We start from the raw sequence: 17,227 nt of genomic DNA, 5'->3' as shown, positions 1-17,227 counted from the left end.
TTTGGTGATCGCGCTTTCGGAGTATCTGGGCCGAAGGCTTGGAATAAACTCCCTCCGGAACTAAGATCCATAACAAGTCCAACAGAATTCAGGTCTAAACTAAAAACTTTCCCTTTTAAGCTGTCGTACCCTTAAATTAAATATACCATTCCTAAGAGAAAGTCCAGTTATATTCAATTTTTCAATTAAGTCCTAAATCCTGTATTAAAATTTCGCCAATAAACAATTAGATAATGTTAATTAAGTGTTAATCTCAAGTGACCTACCAGGTAAGTATTGTACTGTATATTTTCTCCATAAATAGTTAAGTAATAACATTGATCACTGTAGAAATGTATTTTAAGTTTGTACAGCGCCCTTGAGGTGATTTTGCACAAAAACGGCGCTATACAAGTCATCCAATTATTATTATTAACGCGAATCGAGCCACGAATTACGGGAAACCAACAAAGCAACTTCAAGCGGCATTTCGCGCCATTTGCGGTTGCTTCGTTCCTCTCCCATAAGTTGAGGTTCAGTTTGGCAGTTCAGCTTATCTCCTTGTACGAATGGCCTAAATTAATAGGTACAGCTAAGAAAAGTCGCGTCAGTTTGTCACGGCCATTGAACGTGTCTATCTGCATTTCCATTGTGTGTTGTGTGTTTTTTCGCCAAACGTACCAATAATAATAATAATTTATAAGTTCGTTTTCCTTTCGCAAATGTGTCGCGACATGAATGTCACGCTCTGAATAAATAAAGTGTGTTGCCGTAAATGTCGCGTGCTGCGCTATTTTGTTAACGATCTGCGCCACGTACAAGGATGTCTCCGCTCTATCTCTATTATAATGTGAGAGGACGAAATTGGATACAGTATCCAGTTAATGAAAAATATCTCAATTTTTATTTATTGAAATAACTTTTGAAGATTACACCCACATATCAATGTAATACTTAATCTATTAAACCGAAAAATACATAAAATAAAAAGGTAACAGTGGCAAATGGCGATCGAACCCAGGTCCTCTGTCTTACCGGAATAACACTCTACTGAGCTCCTGAGAAATGATTGTTTTCCGTCACGCTTATCGATCTAATATTATCTCAATTTAAGTATTACAAATATTATTATCAATTATCGACCGGTCGGTGGCCGAGTTGACATCGCGTTTGGGTCCCACCCAGGCGTAGTGTGCAACATTTCGTCAGCTTAATGTGGTGGTAGTAGGAGATTTTCAAATATTGTCAGGTTATTCGTAACCCGGGAATGTTTGTCTTTCTTTTAAAAAAAAATAATAATTTCATATTTATTGGCTGTTATCTTTTATGAATGATTGCAAAGTTTTTATAGTGATTTGTTTTTGTGGGGTGTTATGCCGGGTTGCGCTACCTTCTTTTTCGTACTAACGTTTCGGACAGCATTGCAGTGTCCATCATCAGGACAGATGTGCAATCTAAGGTTGTGTGTGAAGTGTGTGCTTATGTAAGAAGATGCGATACCGTGTTGCCAGCTCCAACCCTCTAAGATCTGACATTAACATATAATTGCAATGCTCTTCCTGAATATATTATTTATAGAGCTAGGATTCAGGACGATACTAAAATTCGACACTACTGCAGACACGTTGAGCTTATTACAGGTTCGTTTTTTTTCTTTTTTGTGCGCGGCGCACAAGAGTCTTAACTGCTCCCGACTCTCCGGAGTAAGTTGAGCTAGGGAGCATTTACTTTATGATGTGAGTTGCGAAGCTGAAGAGAGTTGGGAAAGAAAGGAGATAGGGAAGTGTAAGTTCAGAATGGTTGTTTTTCATCAGAGCGATACTGAGAGTATCGACAACTCTCTTTTGTTTTAAAACTAGCTCCCCGGCTTGGGCTTCACCCAGATTTTTTCTAAATCAGACGTAGACAGTTATTCATCTTGTTTCGATCGTCAAGTGTGCAAAATTTCATCAATCTCTGAATAAAAATGTAGATTTGTATAAAAATCGGTTTCATGGAAAGTCAGGACAGTGGAAATTCAACATACTTTTGAAAAATAATTGTAATGAAAGTAAAATAAAAGTAATGAAAAAACAACTGCTCTTTAAAACTAATCTAACGTAACCCATTTAACCTAGTTTTTTCATCACTTTTCATGACTTCATATCACTTTTGAAGAGTGTATTGAAGTGGGTTCAATTGCCACTGTCCCGAGTTGTTCGGTTACCATAAAAGTGACATCTACGCCGCCCGCCCGATGTCCGCCACAGACACTCTTCTTTATGTAAATAGATTATCGTCAAACGAGATTTCAGTATTCGTATATCACCAAACGTAATGATACTGTGTCCACTGCCCAATAAGTCCAATAAGTCCATCTGCACTGTGTAGTGTGTAGTGATGTTTGTTTTTGATATTGATTGTCTCCTGCTGTACTGCACCGGCAGAATGCAGCCGGTTCGCCTCTATTATTTGCATTTCATCAATCATATACCAGTAGCACCACTCCAACAGCGGCAGACTTTACAAACAGCTGCATGGGATAGACGTTCTATTTAGGGATACAGAGAGGCTGATATTATAGGTAATATATTAGCTATTAATGACGTTGAATGTTGTGTGACAATGTGTCGCGTGGTGGTCCATCCTCTCTGCCCACTTCTGCGGCGTGATGGTTACTTAGTTATTAAAAGGAAAGGCCCTTAAGGAAAGGCCCGGAAATTAAATTGAAAGGCCCTTCGTTCACAGGGATACGCAAGCATCCGACACTCTTGTTGTGTACTCGTGTCGCAAACAACTTTTCGTGCACATTCCACACACATCTGTACTGAAATCACGAGACCCGCGCAGCTACCAATCATTGTTGAATTCTCTTTGATAACCTCTTTATGAACCTGTCATTCTTTGTTGACGGTTTTGTTCTTAGCATTGATCACGGATATTAGGGATTATCGCTCCCTTCCCTACCTACCCTAATCCTTGGCATAAGACATACCCATGAAAGATGTAAGTGTAAGGGTTCTTTCCAGCTCAGTCGGTAAATGAAGCCAGGAACTCCCTTCTAGGGATATTGGTGTGTAGACTGATGCATGTGGAGATTGTGGAGTGATTTTTAAGTGTGAAAAATCATATTTTTAGTATAAAAAAAAACAAAAACAACCACAATTCCAAAGTGGAATTCTGGTCAAACTAATGTATTACATAAAAAAGGAAAGGTAATGTTTGATAGGTGTTTTTCTACGAACGCTTGTTCCTCTAATGCGTAGGATATAGTGCCTTCTTCCCTCCCGGAGTAAGATTCATGATCCCCTCCTCGACCTTGGGTCCCATTATGCATCCATCCAGGAAAAGGTCCCTCCAAGGTCGATGATGGTCAATTAAGTCTGTCAAGAGTCCTGTGCGCCAATACACATTCGCCTCAAAATCTGTTCCCGCAACTCGTCTTATCTCCTCTATAGTCCACTTCAAATCCCCCACAAGGATGCATCGCTTGTTAAACAATCCATGGAAACTGTGATCTGCTGTTCCCTTCACTTCATCATGGTGTAATCCCTCAATACTTTAATTCTCACAACTCAACGATTTATCACAAAAAAACAATTCATCTCACTTCGGGTAAAACACAACGAATTACTCAAACTTTATCATTTATTTATTGATCAATACGGATTCCAAAAGCCTCTCCCAAAAACTCTGCACGGTCCCAAAACGTCAAGGCACGTCTGCAGCCTTGAGCTTGAGCCTTCTCCCGTTTCCGTTCCATCAGTGTCTCCACTGTCGCCAACTGCATTGTCTCTGCGTATTGTAAATCTGCATCCACACAATAAAGTGACTACATTACATTTCCCCCCAACCCACACGTGGTTCTCCCGTACACTGTACTGAACCATGTGATACGCATTGGTGTTAATTCTGACACGTATTGTTACAAAACGTCTGACACAAAGTCTCGACGACGTGAGTGGAACAACCTCGCCCGGCTGGTGGCGGGAGACTGGCGTCGCCGACGAGTTTTCAGAATGTCGGCAAAGTTTGCCTGTGTACTGACCTCCGCGCAGATATATGGCGGTAATAGCCAAGATACCCAAATCTTTGAGTATTGGATACTTGCGTCTTCCTGTGGAAAAAGGCCTCTTTTTTTTGCACAGGATATATTTTAGGCTTCTTTTATTCCGTCTCTTGACTAATCTGGTTCACTTGATCGTGCCATGTCTTCACCTACCATTCTCATTCGCGTTGTATGTTCTCCTTACACGCCTTTCTTCGTTCATTCCCTCTACATGCCTAAACCATCCAAGCGTCCCTTTCCCGGTATTAGAATTATCAGTCATTATAATTGCCTTTACATTAATTCGAAAAAGTTAATAAAATGCTTCATAATGAATATATCAGTTTTTGAATATAGAAGAGCATTATGAATTCAGTAGTAAACGAACCGTAGCTTGGCGTCGGTAGGCGTCGAGCCTCTGGGGGAGGAATTGGAAAGCAGGAAGCGAAGGGATGAATGATTAGCGTTGTTTTAAAGTGTCTCCTAAAGTCATCTCCTGTCGAGCGGGCCGATAAATAACAGCCTTAAAAGTGTGCCCATTCGAGCCATTGTTTTTGGGTTTAAAACTTAAATTGACTTTCTAACTCTCCGGCTATTGCAGTGAATTACGATGCGAATGTACCACCGTAGCCAGGAGCACTCCTGATCCTAGAGGCAATGATTTGTTGGAGTTGATCGACCAGTATAGACAGCTACCTAGAGACAATATAGTAACTTTGCATGTTTGTATGTGCTTTGAATATATACTTAAACGCGCAGACCCGTAAAATTCACGGATATGACTTCTCGATAAATCACTTCCAATATTGAAAATGGCAATTAAGGCGATGCACTACGTAGCAATGCAAAATCATGTGTTTTTGGTTTGAAAATTTGGTCGCCTAGAAATGTTTCAGATGCTTTAAATAAATACCGCTAGTATAATACATCTTGGCCTTTGAAATAATCGAGTATTTTTTATAAGTCTTTTTATAAGGGCAGAAAAAATAATTTATAAGGCTTATTAAACTGCTTTAAAGTTCAAAATTTCCTACTTACGAACCCATTTTCGGTTATGATTTTATTGTATAATGTGGCAAATTAAGTTATTTATAAAATGATCGAAAAAAAATTAAATATTTATGTCTGAGCATCCACAAAATAAAAAAGGCACTTTTTGGCCATGTTTTTTTCTTGCATAAATCAAAACAGGCGGATGGTGTTAAGCGGGAATTTAAACCTTATCGCCATCTACGTAAGGGTTGTTATTGATAGCGGCTCAATTTAAAATATTACACGACGTAGTGCATCGCCTTAAGCCAAATCGTTATTGGATGGTACCTAGATTTATTTCGTATATTAACTGCTGTATTTTTTTATAATTTCATTCAATTTCAGAGAAATGCGCGTGTGTTGTGAATTCCCAAACAAACTCAAACTTGCCCTAGTTCAACCAATTTTTAAGTCCGGAAATCCTACTGACATAACAAACTATAGACCAATTTCTATATTATCATCACTATCAAAAATTATTGAAAAAATAGTAAAAAAAAGACTTATCGACCATCTTACAAAATATAACATACTCTCGTCAAACCAGTATGGCTTTAGAGAAGGACTAAATACAGGTTCAGCTATTTTAGAACTAACATCACATATAACACAAGCCTTAGACAAAGGTGATAAATGTTTGGCAGTATTTCTGGATTTAGCTAAGGCATTTGATACAGTATCTCATCCAATCCTTCTAGCCAAGCTCAAAAAAATCGGAATAAAGAATAAGGCATTTGATTGGTTCAAATCGTACCTCACAGACAGAAAGCAATGTGTTAAGCTACCATCGCATAAACCATCCCATTCAACTAGCATTAACTTTGGTGTGCCACAGGGCAGTGTACTCGGTCCCACACTTTTTCTCATTTATATCAATGACTTATGTAAACTATCTATTATTGATGGCAATATAATCACTTTCGCCGATGACACTGCCCTAGTACTAAAAAGTAAGACATGGGAAGAAACATTTCATAGAGCGGATCTAACATTGCAAATTATTAAATAGTGGTTGGATGATAATCTACTCACCTTAAACATAACTAAAACGAAATATATAACGTTTAGTCTTAATATTCCGAGTCAGCCTTCAATCAATCATACACTAAAAATACATTCTTGTAGAGATAACTCTAGTTGTCTGTGCAATCCACTAGAACGAGTAGATTCCATTAAATATTTGGGTGTAATAATTGACAATAAACTACGATGGGAAGATCACGTAATAAATGTTACGAACCGTATACGGAAACTGGAATATATCTTCAGGTCATTACGAAATATTCTAAATAAAAATACACTAAAAACGGTATACTTTTCTTTATGCCAATCAATTATATCTTACGGTATAGTAGTCTGGGGAGGATACTCTAACAAGATATTAGATCCATTAATTAAAGCTCAAAAATTGATAATGCGGACTATTTACAAAGTACACTATATTCACCCCACGAAGGACTTATTTAACGACTTCAAAGTACTCAACATAAAATCCTTATACGTCAAAAACATATCACTATAAATTCAAACATACGAAAAAAAATATTTTTGAATCGACCCATAATACAAGATATTCCAACAAATCCAATTATACTATTCCCCCAATAAAAACCTCAATGGCACAAAGACAATTTAACTTTCTTGCTCCAAAAATATTCAATAATTTAACGTTAGAAATAAAATCAATAGCCAAATACGACAGTTTCAGGAAAGCGCTCGGGGATTTTTTGATGTGTGATTGTTATAGTGTTAGTAGCCTATTCCAAGTACTCAGATAGAGGTATATATATTGTTTATATGCGTGAGGATACGTCATATGGGTGTATGTATACATGTATTGTTATATGTATATAGGTATGTCTGCTGCTATATACACATGTGTGCTTGCATGCACACATATTAAAAATTATATATATAATTATGTACATTTTTACAATCTAATGCTAATTTACTTCTTTCTCCTTTCTAATTTCTATCTTCTACTTTTTATTACAATTTTTCCAAAATTTTAGCTTAATCTATAGTTACTAATTTCATATGTTTACACTAGATTTCATATTTCATACAAAGTAATTACACTCAATTGGTCACCATGAAACAGGCAGCCGCCTAGTATGGTGATTCATTATATCTACTTTATGTAAATTTCAAAATAATGTAACATGTATTAAATAAATAAATAAAAAAAATATTTAAAAAATATATATATTTACATAGTAGGTAAAGTAACATGATTATCTTTATTTAAAAAAAATCAACCTGATTATGTTTGTGCTCGCAAAACTCGAAAAGTAGTCACTTATCGTTTAAGATATCTAGATGTTAGTAATCGCCTAATCGAACTTTCTAGGTCAAATCGAGCCGTTTACTATGATCGCTCTTTTAGTGTAACAGGCCCGCTCATCTGGAAATGACTTCCCTCAGCTCTTACTAATCTCCAGAATTTGGCTGAATTTAAACGGGCTCTAAAAATAAAATTATCAAAAAATTCTTACCATTTATAAATCTTAACTTCTTTTCGATATTTTACAATAAGCCATATTCTCAAACTTCCGGTAATTGTTTGGTTTCGGTTGCCTCCTTATTGTACCTTTTAAAATGTCTGCTCAGAAGATTCTCATTTCTGAGCACAAACTGCCTCCTGTTTTATACTATGTCTTTGGTTTTAATATTCTTGTTTTGTCCTGTCCTGCTGTTATTGTTATTCTAAGTTTTGTCATCACTTTGCATAAACAGTATATTTAGTGTTATAATATTAGATCTGATTTGGAAACCACTAATCCTAAATTACCGTTTTTAAGTTTATTATAGTTAAGCGCGCTTGAAGTGAAATGTCACTAAACTGCGCTATATATATGCCATGTTATTATTATTTTTATATCGCTGAAAATTTCAAAATGTATTCTTATTAGTGCCATGAGTGTTTAGATAGTGGTTTGAGTGGTAGAAGTCGGGGACGCTCGTGGAATACTTGTAGCAATATCTCAGCAGTGGAATGAGATACGGAGTGGAATTAAGTCGATGTAATGTAGTTTGTTAACAGTAACTTTGTGGTTTACAGTAGTGAATGGTGGAAGGGTTACAGACGCCTGAGAAAGACATTAACATTAGCGAAGCATTGCGGTGTTCACTATTTTTTAATAATAATTATAAATAAAATTAGTTCACAAATATTTGCCGAAGTTATCTCTAAAATCATGAAAAATCGTGAAAAATAGATTTCTTAATGGCCTGTATTTTGGAATTTAAAATAAAAATACATAATATAGCACACATCCGGACCAGATATTAGCTATAGCTACCTTTTGATTCAAAAATAATTATCTAGTTTGGTTGGGTATTTTGGTCTCAAATCCAAATTTATGTTTTGTATGAAAAAGTTCCTATTAACCTTCTATTTTGTCACATATATGACATGTCGTGAACATATGAATAATATACTAATTTAATTTAAGATCTCCGGTCACCCATCTTCTAACTGGGACTATTTCTGAAATGTTCGTAGAATACGTTTGACTGTTTTATTTTCAAATCACAAAGGATTGCCTTACTTAGAATTTTGTTATTTGAATTCAGATCTAAGGGCATCATTTATTCTGTTCCAAGTATTTATCTATTGTGATTTAATGAGGACTTGGAGTTGATTTATTCAAGCTTGCATTTCATCCACATTTGAACATTGCTTGATTTTCATTCTACACTTAGGCGTTATTCGCACGAGACTTTAAAAAACGTAGCGTTAAAACTCGGCGTTGGCGCTTTTATAACGTTCTCGATATGATTGTTCATACGAACGCTTAAAAATCACTCTTGTTTCGTTTCTCGCTTCCGTAAGACGTGGAAATGGTTTCTGCTAAATTAATAGCAATAGCGATTTGTGTTGCTAGAAGACGAAAAAGAAAACAAAAGGCATTCTGGGTTCATCCTCTGAATGAACTGAGATACTTGAAAGGGCAGTTTGTGATACTGTACGAAGAGTTGAGGCAATATCCCGATAATTTTTTTGGTTATTTTCGAATGTCTATTACAACATTTGACGAACTGTTGACGATAGTGGGGCCTCGAATAACACTTCAAGATACCAACATGCGTTTGGCAATACCACCTGCACAACGACTAGCTGTTACACTGATTTAAATAAAACAATAATTACAAAATTACAAAACAATTTATATTTATTAAAAACTTAGGTATAAAAATTTAACAATCATCTGGAGATAATTGTTAAATTTTTTTTTTCTTTTTTTCTTCGCTCAATTGGTCCCGCATTTTTATGTCTACAAACGTAGAAGAAGCAACAAATGTGTTCAACTCAAACCTTTATGATACTATTGAAAATTGCATACCAACTTCTATTGTAAAACGTAACGACTGTTACCCAAAATGGGTTAGTACTGAACTAAAAAAACTCATTCAATGTAAAAAAATTGCCCACATTAACTTTAAATCCGATAACTCCACTGACTGCTATAAAATTTTTTCTGTTTTACGAAATAAATGTAAAAGTCTATCTAAAAAATGCTATTCAGATTATATTACAGATGTAGAGCAGACTATCAAGTCAAATCCAAAACATTTTTGGAATTATGTGAATTCTCTTAAAGACAACAACGGCTGTCCTCGATCAATGTATTCAGGGCGAAAACATGCTGACAGTGATCAAGAAATAGTTGACCTCTTTGCTGATCATTTCTCAAGTGTTTATGAACAGAAAAATGATAATGTAACTATACCTGAATTTAAATACACCAATGTAACTGACATATCAACATGCCACATTTCTCTGGATGATGTTAATACAAAGATCAGATCTCTAGATTGTAAGAAGGGGTCAGGTTCTGACAAAATTCCACCGGTATTCATAAAGGAATGCGCTCAGTTTATAGCAGCTCCACTTCAACACATATTCAATCTGTCACTTCAAACTGGAATATATCCTGATCCTTGGAAACTTAATCACTTGACACCTGTATTTAAATCAGGTGATAAAAATTGTGTTTTAAATTATAGACCAATTTGCATACTGTCTACCACCCCGAAAATGTTTGAAAGTATTGTCTTAGATAAAATTGCTGTTAAGTTTAGGCATATTATTACTCCAGAACAGCACGGTTTTGTGACCGGTCGGTCTACCACAACCAATCTTCTATTGTATGAACACTATATCTGTGAAGCTTTCACGTCTCGTGCACAAGTAGATTCAATATATACTGACTTTTCAAAAGCCTTTGATAAGTTAAATATTAATATCCTTCTCGCGAAACTGCAAGCCCTTGGTATACATGGATCATTCCTAAAATGGTTGAATAGTTACCTCTGTAACCGCGAACTGATGGTAAAATTAAATAATAAAGTCTCATATAAATTTAAAGTAACATCTGGAGTTCCTCAAGGCTCTCATCTGGGCCCACTTCTCTTCGTATTGTTTATAAATGATTTATCTTTATGTTTCGAAAATGTCAAATTCATTCTATTTGCAGATGACCTAAAGCTTTTTAAGATTATAAAATGTTTAAATGATGCACTTATCCTTCAGCATAATATAGATAGACTTGCTAGCTGGTGTGAAATAAACAAATTATTCCTAAACGTAAAAAAGTGTTTCCACATGTGTTTTTACCGTTCACGGACTCCAATAACCATATCGTATTCAATTAACAATAATGAAATTGCATTAGTACCATTTATCAAAGACCTTGGTGTTATTTTTGACAGAAAACTTACCTTTGATCGTCACTGTGAAACAATTTCCAATAAGGCCATGCAAATTCTAGGTTTTGTAATGCGTAACACAAGGACTTTTCAAAACATTGAGTCAATTAAATTACTATACTGCTCTCTTGTGAGATCGCACCTAGAATATGCATCTCCTGTATGGTCTCCGATTTATACCTGTAACTTACACCGCTTGGAGAAAGTACAAAGAAAATTTCTTCGATACGTTCAATTCAAATTGAGACAGCCTGTAATTGATATCTGCTATAATACATTAATGTCTGGTCTAAATCTACCACTTCTTTCTACCCGGTGAACTATTAATGACATTCTTATACTTTTTAAATTACTGAACAATCTCATAGACTGCCCTCAAATGTTAAGTGTTATAAATTTTCGTGTCCCTGTTAAATCAACTCGACTCCACCATCTTTTCCACAGTGACAATCATAGCACTAACTATTTGTATCATTCACCGTTGGCGCGTTTTCACCGCACTGCCAACACGTATACAGACCTTTTTGATATTTTCAAAACCTCACCGTCTTGCATCAAGGCAAAAATACTTGGTTATGAATGTAATTGATATGTTTGTGAAATGTTAAATGTCTGTTTGTACTGCATCATACTGACTGTTGTGTTCTTCTTTATGTGTAACATATATATGGTGTTCTATACATATACATTCCACATATATACATATATGTGAAATGTATATGTATAGCATCAATAAAAACTGCTTGTGGATGTATTATTTTAATCAAAAATGCTATTTCTAATTGTCAAGTCTCTGACAGCCCTGAACTGTGTACTTATAATCCCATGTTTCACATTACTGTAAAAGCCTTTTATGGCGTTTAATAAATAAATAAATAAGTAAAATTCTTCTGGTGAAATTATATTGGTCAAGGGGCTCTGAACAGTTATTGAACTTGATTGGTCAGTCCTCTGAGAGTTTTTTCGTTACATCCTTCCAGGCATTATTCTTCATAATCATATTGGAATAATCCGGCAATGTTTTTGCATATAGAAGTGGACGAGACTCCACCTCTATTATTAAGACTTCTGGATCCACAACCCACGACATCGTATCGCGCCGATCTGCTAAATAAACACAAAACAAACACGTCCGGTTGCCGAGCGAGCGCGTGGCGTACTGAGTTACTGAGTTAAGCGCCGGCGTTTTTTTACCGCTCGTGTGAATAATAATACGAAGTTTCATATGATCTATTCCCTTTAACGCCCAACGCTCAGCGCTCAAAATGCAATACTGCTCGATAAAAAAGCGTCGCGATTCAAAAGCGCTGACGTATGAACATATACTTGGTAATGCATTTGTTCTATTTGAACGCTTTTTTAACGGACGTTAAAAAAGCTCCCGTGAGAATGAGGCCTTATTGAAGGTATCTTTGTCTCTGGTTCTTTGCGTTAATTTTTTGTTTGTTTTATGTGAGTACCTCACGAGAGTGCCAACTGCTCCCAACCATATGTAGCCAGGGTATCGATTCTACAATCCAGGCCTCTCGCAATCTGTCTTGTCGAGTTCGTTAAGTGGAATGACTTCGTCGAGAATCGATAGTAGTGCGGGTAAGGGGCATTCCATAGCCATTTCAAGTAACGATTCAATTCTGAATAGTGGTCTTTCACCAAGGCGATACTGAGAGTATCTACCACTCTGGAACGAGCGGAAATTATTCTATACATTATTTTAAATTAATATAAATTGTGAAATAATACAAATTAATCATATAAAATTTTGAACCCGCTACCTCCGGATTCGTAGTCAAGGATCGTAAGCACTCAAACGTGGAGGCCATAGTAAAATAAAATACTTTAAATACATGTGTACCATAGACATATGAATATTAGTAGACCTGCCCTAAGTGATTAAAAGCGTATTATCCCCACTCCCCATACCGGTTCCATTGGAGCCGGCTGGGCTCGCGTATGGCCTCAAGTGAAATTTGAAAACGTGACGTCATCATTCTTGTGCGAACTATGGTCGAGCCATCATCGGTTCATTTTACGAAATAACACGGCAAAATGTTGACTTGTACTATGAAAACTTGTAAAAATAGATGTGAAAAAGAGAATAAACCCAATTGTCGTATTACATTCCATAAGTAAGCATTATTTTACTTTATTTTAAGCTTATTCACACCGTATTATATGGATCAGTTTTAGAAACATATACTATCACATCACAATGTAGCGATTCTCAAGTGTGCTCATCGTTGTTTACTGGGGTAAGTAAATTATGAAACATTTGTAAAAGTGTCTTAACTAAATACTCTGAAACTAACTACGACTCTGCAAACAGAAGAAATTTACTTTGCCGAATTTGGACTTCGCAAATTAGTTCATAACGTGGCGAGTAATTTGCGCTCCCATGTAAAAATGTCTATTCATTCAAAAGCAGATTTTACTTTTAAGAACTAAATGGTGATATTATAATGCGAGATGCCTATTTACTGTCAGATTGATTTATTGACGAATCACAGTCAGCTTAACCCCCTTCGTTCTTCAACAGTTGATTTTACCCCTCGCCATTATCTTCTCGTCTATTAATTCCTATGTCTGTGATGTGTACCTACACCTAACTAATATTCTGTCTTCTATATAAATAAAAATGTAAATGTTCATTTTTTCAAAATCTTAAATCTCCGAAAGTTTATCACCGATTGCCTTGAAATTTTTGACACAACGAACGGTGCATTCGAATACGCGTGTGCTTTTTTATATAGCTTTATTACATAGGTATCACTTGCGACAGGTAAAAACGTGCTTTTTTTTAAAAACAGCGCCATCTGTTGGACGTAAAAGCAACACACGCTATTGTTTCTATATCTGCACCGACAGATTGAGCCACGGTAACGCGTAGCGGGGTACAGCTAGTTAATTAATACATTTAAAGTTACTAGTTATTTCTTAGTTCAATTCAATTCAATTCAATTTGTTTATTAATTTTAAAAAACATTACAAAATTGTTCATTTCAAAGCCTTTTTAAAATATTTTTATAATAAGAATTCTAAGATTAATATTTACAGGGTGTATATCAACTATACAAGTTATAATAGAGCTTGCCTTTTAAAGGAAGCTTCATTAATGCAAAACATGTCGATATTCGAATTGATTCTGTTCAACAGCAAGATTGCTCTCCCCACAGGCATGACCATTGGCAAGTTAGTTCTGCAGGCCGGGAGATAAAATAGTCTATGTTGTTGGTGACGTAGATAACCATCGGGAACATAGAAAAGAATGCTCTCCATGATGAGATGTAGATCCTAGGAAATAAATTTTACAGCGCCCTTGAGGTGATTTTTCACAAAAACGGCGCTCTACAAATTATCCAATTATTATTATTATTATTATTATTATTATTATGACCGAGTTTTCAAACCATCCACGAATCAGTCTAAAGAAATGTGTAGCAATGCGCACATCTCTCCTGACCCGTAGATAGTTCATTCCGAGCATACCCAAAAGAAAGTCAGTGGGATAGAGCCACGGGTAGTAGCCATACTCCCTCATGTAGAGAAATCTCAAGAATTTCTTCTGAACTCTCTCCAATATGAGAGAATACTTTACCTGGTGTGGACTCCAAATCACCGACCGATAGTTGTAAGTCACTAGCTTTGAATCTTAGTTATAAGCCACTAATAATAAATGGAAGTTACAATTTAAGTGATAGGGAATAGGTTAAATGTACAAATTAAGTTGTTAAGCTCTCTTGAGGTGATTTTCTCACGACAACGGTGCTATAGAAATAACCAAATCATTACTATTACTATATAACACATAAACACAACAATAACACCAAAATCACACTGCACTATAACAAATACTCGGCTCTATTTATACCCAACAACAGTTTTTCTATAGTACAATATAGTAACTATTACAGTTCCTGTATTTTCTCTCATGCACCTGTACTTATTTTTCCTTTTCTTCCAACAATAAGTTTCTCCTCCATTTTCACTGTGTCTAACATATTTTTGTCTTCTTTCCAGAATCTTCCAGTCCTCGGCGCCACGAAGGACCCGGCTTCGACTCCTGAACATCTCCAGACTGAATGTAGATCACCATCAGTTTACTATCTCTATGGGTTTCTAAAAACTATACGCACTAGAGCTATACTCATTAGCTTTCCTTCAACCAGCACATCTAGTCTTAAGTGTAAATTATAATCATCATCATCACCAGCGGTGCGAAGACGATGGCATGATGAACAAGTGTATATAATTTCATGTGGGTCTGAAAGCGGTGTTTTGGGCTTTTGGTGGGAATTGTTATGCGGTTTTGAACGTTAAAGACAAAGTAAACGACAAGGCGCTTTGCTAACTAAAAATGTCCTCATTTTTGGTAAAGTCCATCTTTTATGGCTAAAGTAATTTCAACATGATATTTTTTTTTGTAATTTGAAAGGCGTTTTGCCGTTTGCTTTGTCTTCTATTTCTATAATTTAAATAAAATTATATATGTTTCTAGTTTTTTTTTAAATAATAAATTTTTAAAATACGTAAGTGACACATGCAAACTACCAGAAATAAATATAAAACATCAAAATTTTAAACCACTGAGGGAGATGAAGAGTAAAAAATACAAACATTTTAAAACAAACACAACACACATAGTAATGTTCATAAAATCGACATACGAGTAGGAAAATAGTGTAAACTAAACATAAAAATAAAACCATAATTATTAGGAAAGATTTAAAAATCTCTTAAAAGTGTTACTATTTTAGATGCTATTGAAGACATCTAAACAAGTTTAGAAGCAAAAGTAGAAGTTTTAAAAGATGCAGAAAGGATCTTAGTAGTGTTGGGTTGGACTACCGAGGAAGAAGACGGTGCCATGGCGACCATGGACCTGTCCAACGAGATAGTGCGCCTGAGGGCGGAGCTGGAGGCGGTATCGGCGCAGAGGGACCTGCTACTCTGCGAGGTGGCGGGACTGCGCAGGGAGCTGGAGATGAGTGAACTTCGGCAGCTGCAAGATGACAGGTATGACCAAAAATCTATATTATTTCATTAAAAAAATTCAATACGACAAGGAACAGAATTTGAACCACTCTTAAATTTTAAATAATTTTTCTCTACACGATTTGGAATCCCGCAAGGAACAGAGTTTGGACCACTTTTAACAGTATTTTTTTCTACTCATAGTATATATTATAACCAAATCCATAGGACTTATTTTAATTATACTTTGAAAGCGTATTGTTTCTTTTAGTTCTAAAATCGAGTTGATGAAGTGGTACACAAGTGCAACAGAAATGATACCCGAAGTCTCAAAAAACGTTTATTTATTTATTTAGGACTGCTCGTTCTATACAAATACGTATATAATCCTAATTAATTTTAACATTCCAAAACTTAGTATCCCGCAGGGATCAGATTTTATACCAGTTTTAAAAGTATTTATTATTTTCACAGTAGTACCCTCAATCCTTGGATTTATGTTGGTCGTGCTTTGTAAAGATATTTTAGTTCAATCCAAATACGGATAGCTCGAGTGGTACACAAAAGCAATACAAATAAGTATTTTTTTGTCGTCACCGAGTTATGTTTTTTCAAAATCTGTTATCCCGCAAGGGCTAGAGTTTGGTCTAGCCTTAAAAGGATTTATACTATTCATTGCAGAATCCCATAAATCCATGATTCCAAACGGCATGCTTTTCTTCCTTTAATTCTTGTCTCAATAATACAACACTGACTTCCCCCTTATCACGTATGTATAGATCAGCAGTAATGTATTAATTGCTGACATAACATCTGTGTGTGTACATTTCCAAGATCTTCCAACAACTAAAGCATGGAACAAAGATATTTTACTGCTCTTCGATAATATTCTCTGGTCTATTGGTTCTTCTGTTGGAAAGAAATGTAAATAAATATTTGCTGCTAAAGTTTTATCGTTATAATCATATTTTTTTATGTAAATGAAATTTGAGCAGGTGTGAAGGTTAAGTACGGCAGCTCAGTAGTTGGTGGAGTATTAATAACGAGTTTTTCTAATATATATATATATATATATATATATATATATATATATATATATATATATATTATGATTTGATTAATGTTAATATCGTTTCAATATATATTATTTAATATGGTAAGAAATAATTTATTAATAGAACTACATTACGGTTACCTGCGGTAACATGACACGTCTTCGTGATTTGAGAAAATTATATTGGATTTTAATACTCTTCATTTGTACCTTTAGTATAGAGTTTGCTTAGTCGATCGTAAAATATAGTTTAATCGTGCTGTAGGTAGTTACGACATTTTGCCCTCTTCTATGTACAACGTACCTTCACACTGAAGAGATAAGCCAAATAAGTGTATCTGTCTGCAAGAAGTTGGCACATTTTTTTCTTACTTCTGGTGAAATTGGTCATCCATTTTCAAATGTCGATATTCTTACATGAGCAGTAAAATAATTTTATTGGCCTGTCAAAGGAA

The 17,227-nt window shown here is 35.4% G+C and overlaps 1 protein-coding gene across 4 annotated transcripts in view; it reads left to right on the top strand.

Moving 5' to 3' along the window:
• The window catches only part of siz (Brefeldin-resistant Arf-GEF family protein schizo), a 318,679-nt gene that overhangs the window by 235,132 nt on the left and 66,320 nt on the right, over window positions 1-17,227 (top strand). For 3 of the 4 annotated variants that reach the window (XM_089649226.1, XM_089649228.1, XM_089649227.1), the window contains one exon: window positions 14,765-15,760. In XM_089649226.1, coding sequence (XP_089505352.1) covers window positions 15,612-15,760 — 149 coding nt within the window. In that variant the 5' untranslated portion in view covers window positions 14,765-15,611. The remainder of the gene's footprint in view (window positions 1-14,764; window positions 15,761-17,227) is intronic. The other variant, XM_089649225.1, reaches the window with a different exon arrangement.

Source organism: Hesperophylax consimilis, chromosome 29, assembly GCF_061612785.1.
Source record: "Hesperophylax consimilis isolate HC1 chromosome 29, BYU_Hcon_1.0, whole genome shotgun sequence".
NCBI lineage: Eukaryota > Metazoa > Arthropoda > Insecta > Trichoptera > Limnephilidae > Hesperophylax > Hesperophylax consimilis.
Note: the sequence above shows the minus strand (reverse complement) of the source record. Positions and strands in the feature narration are given on the sequence as shown.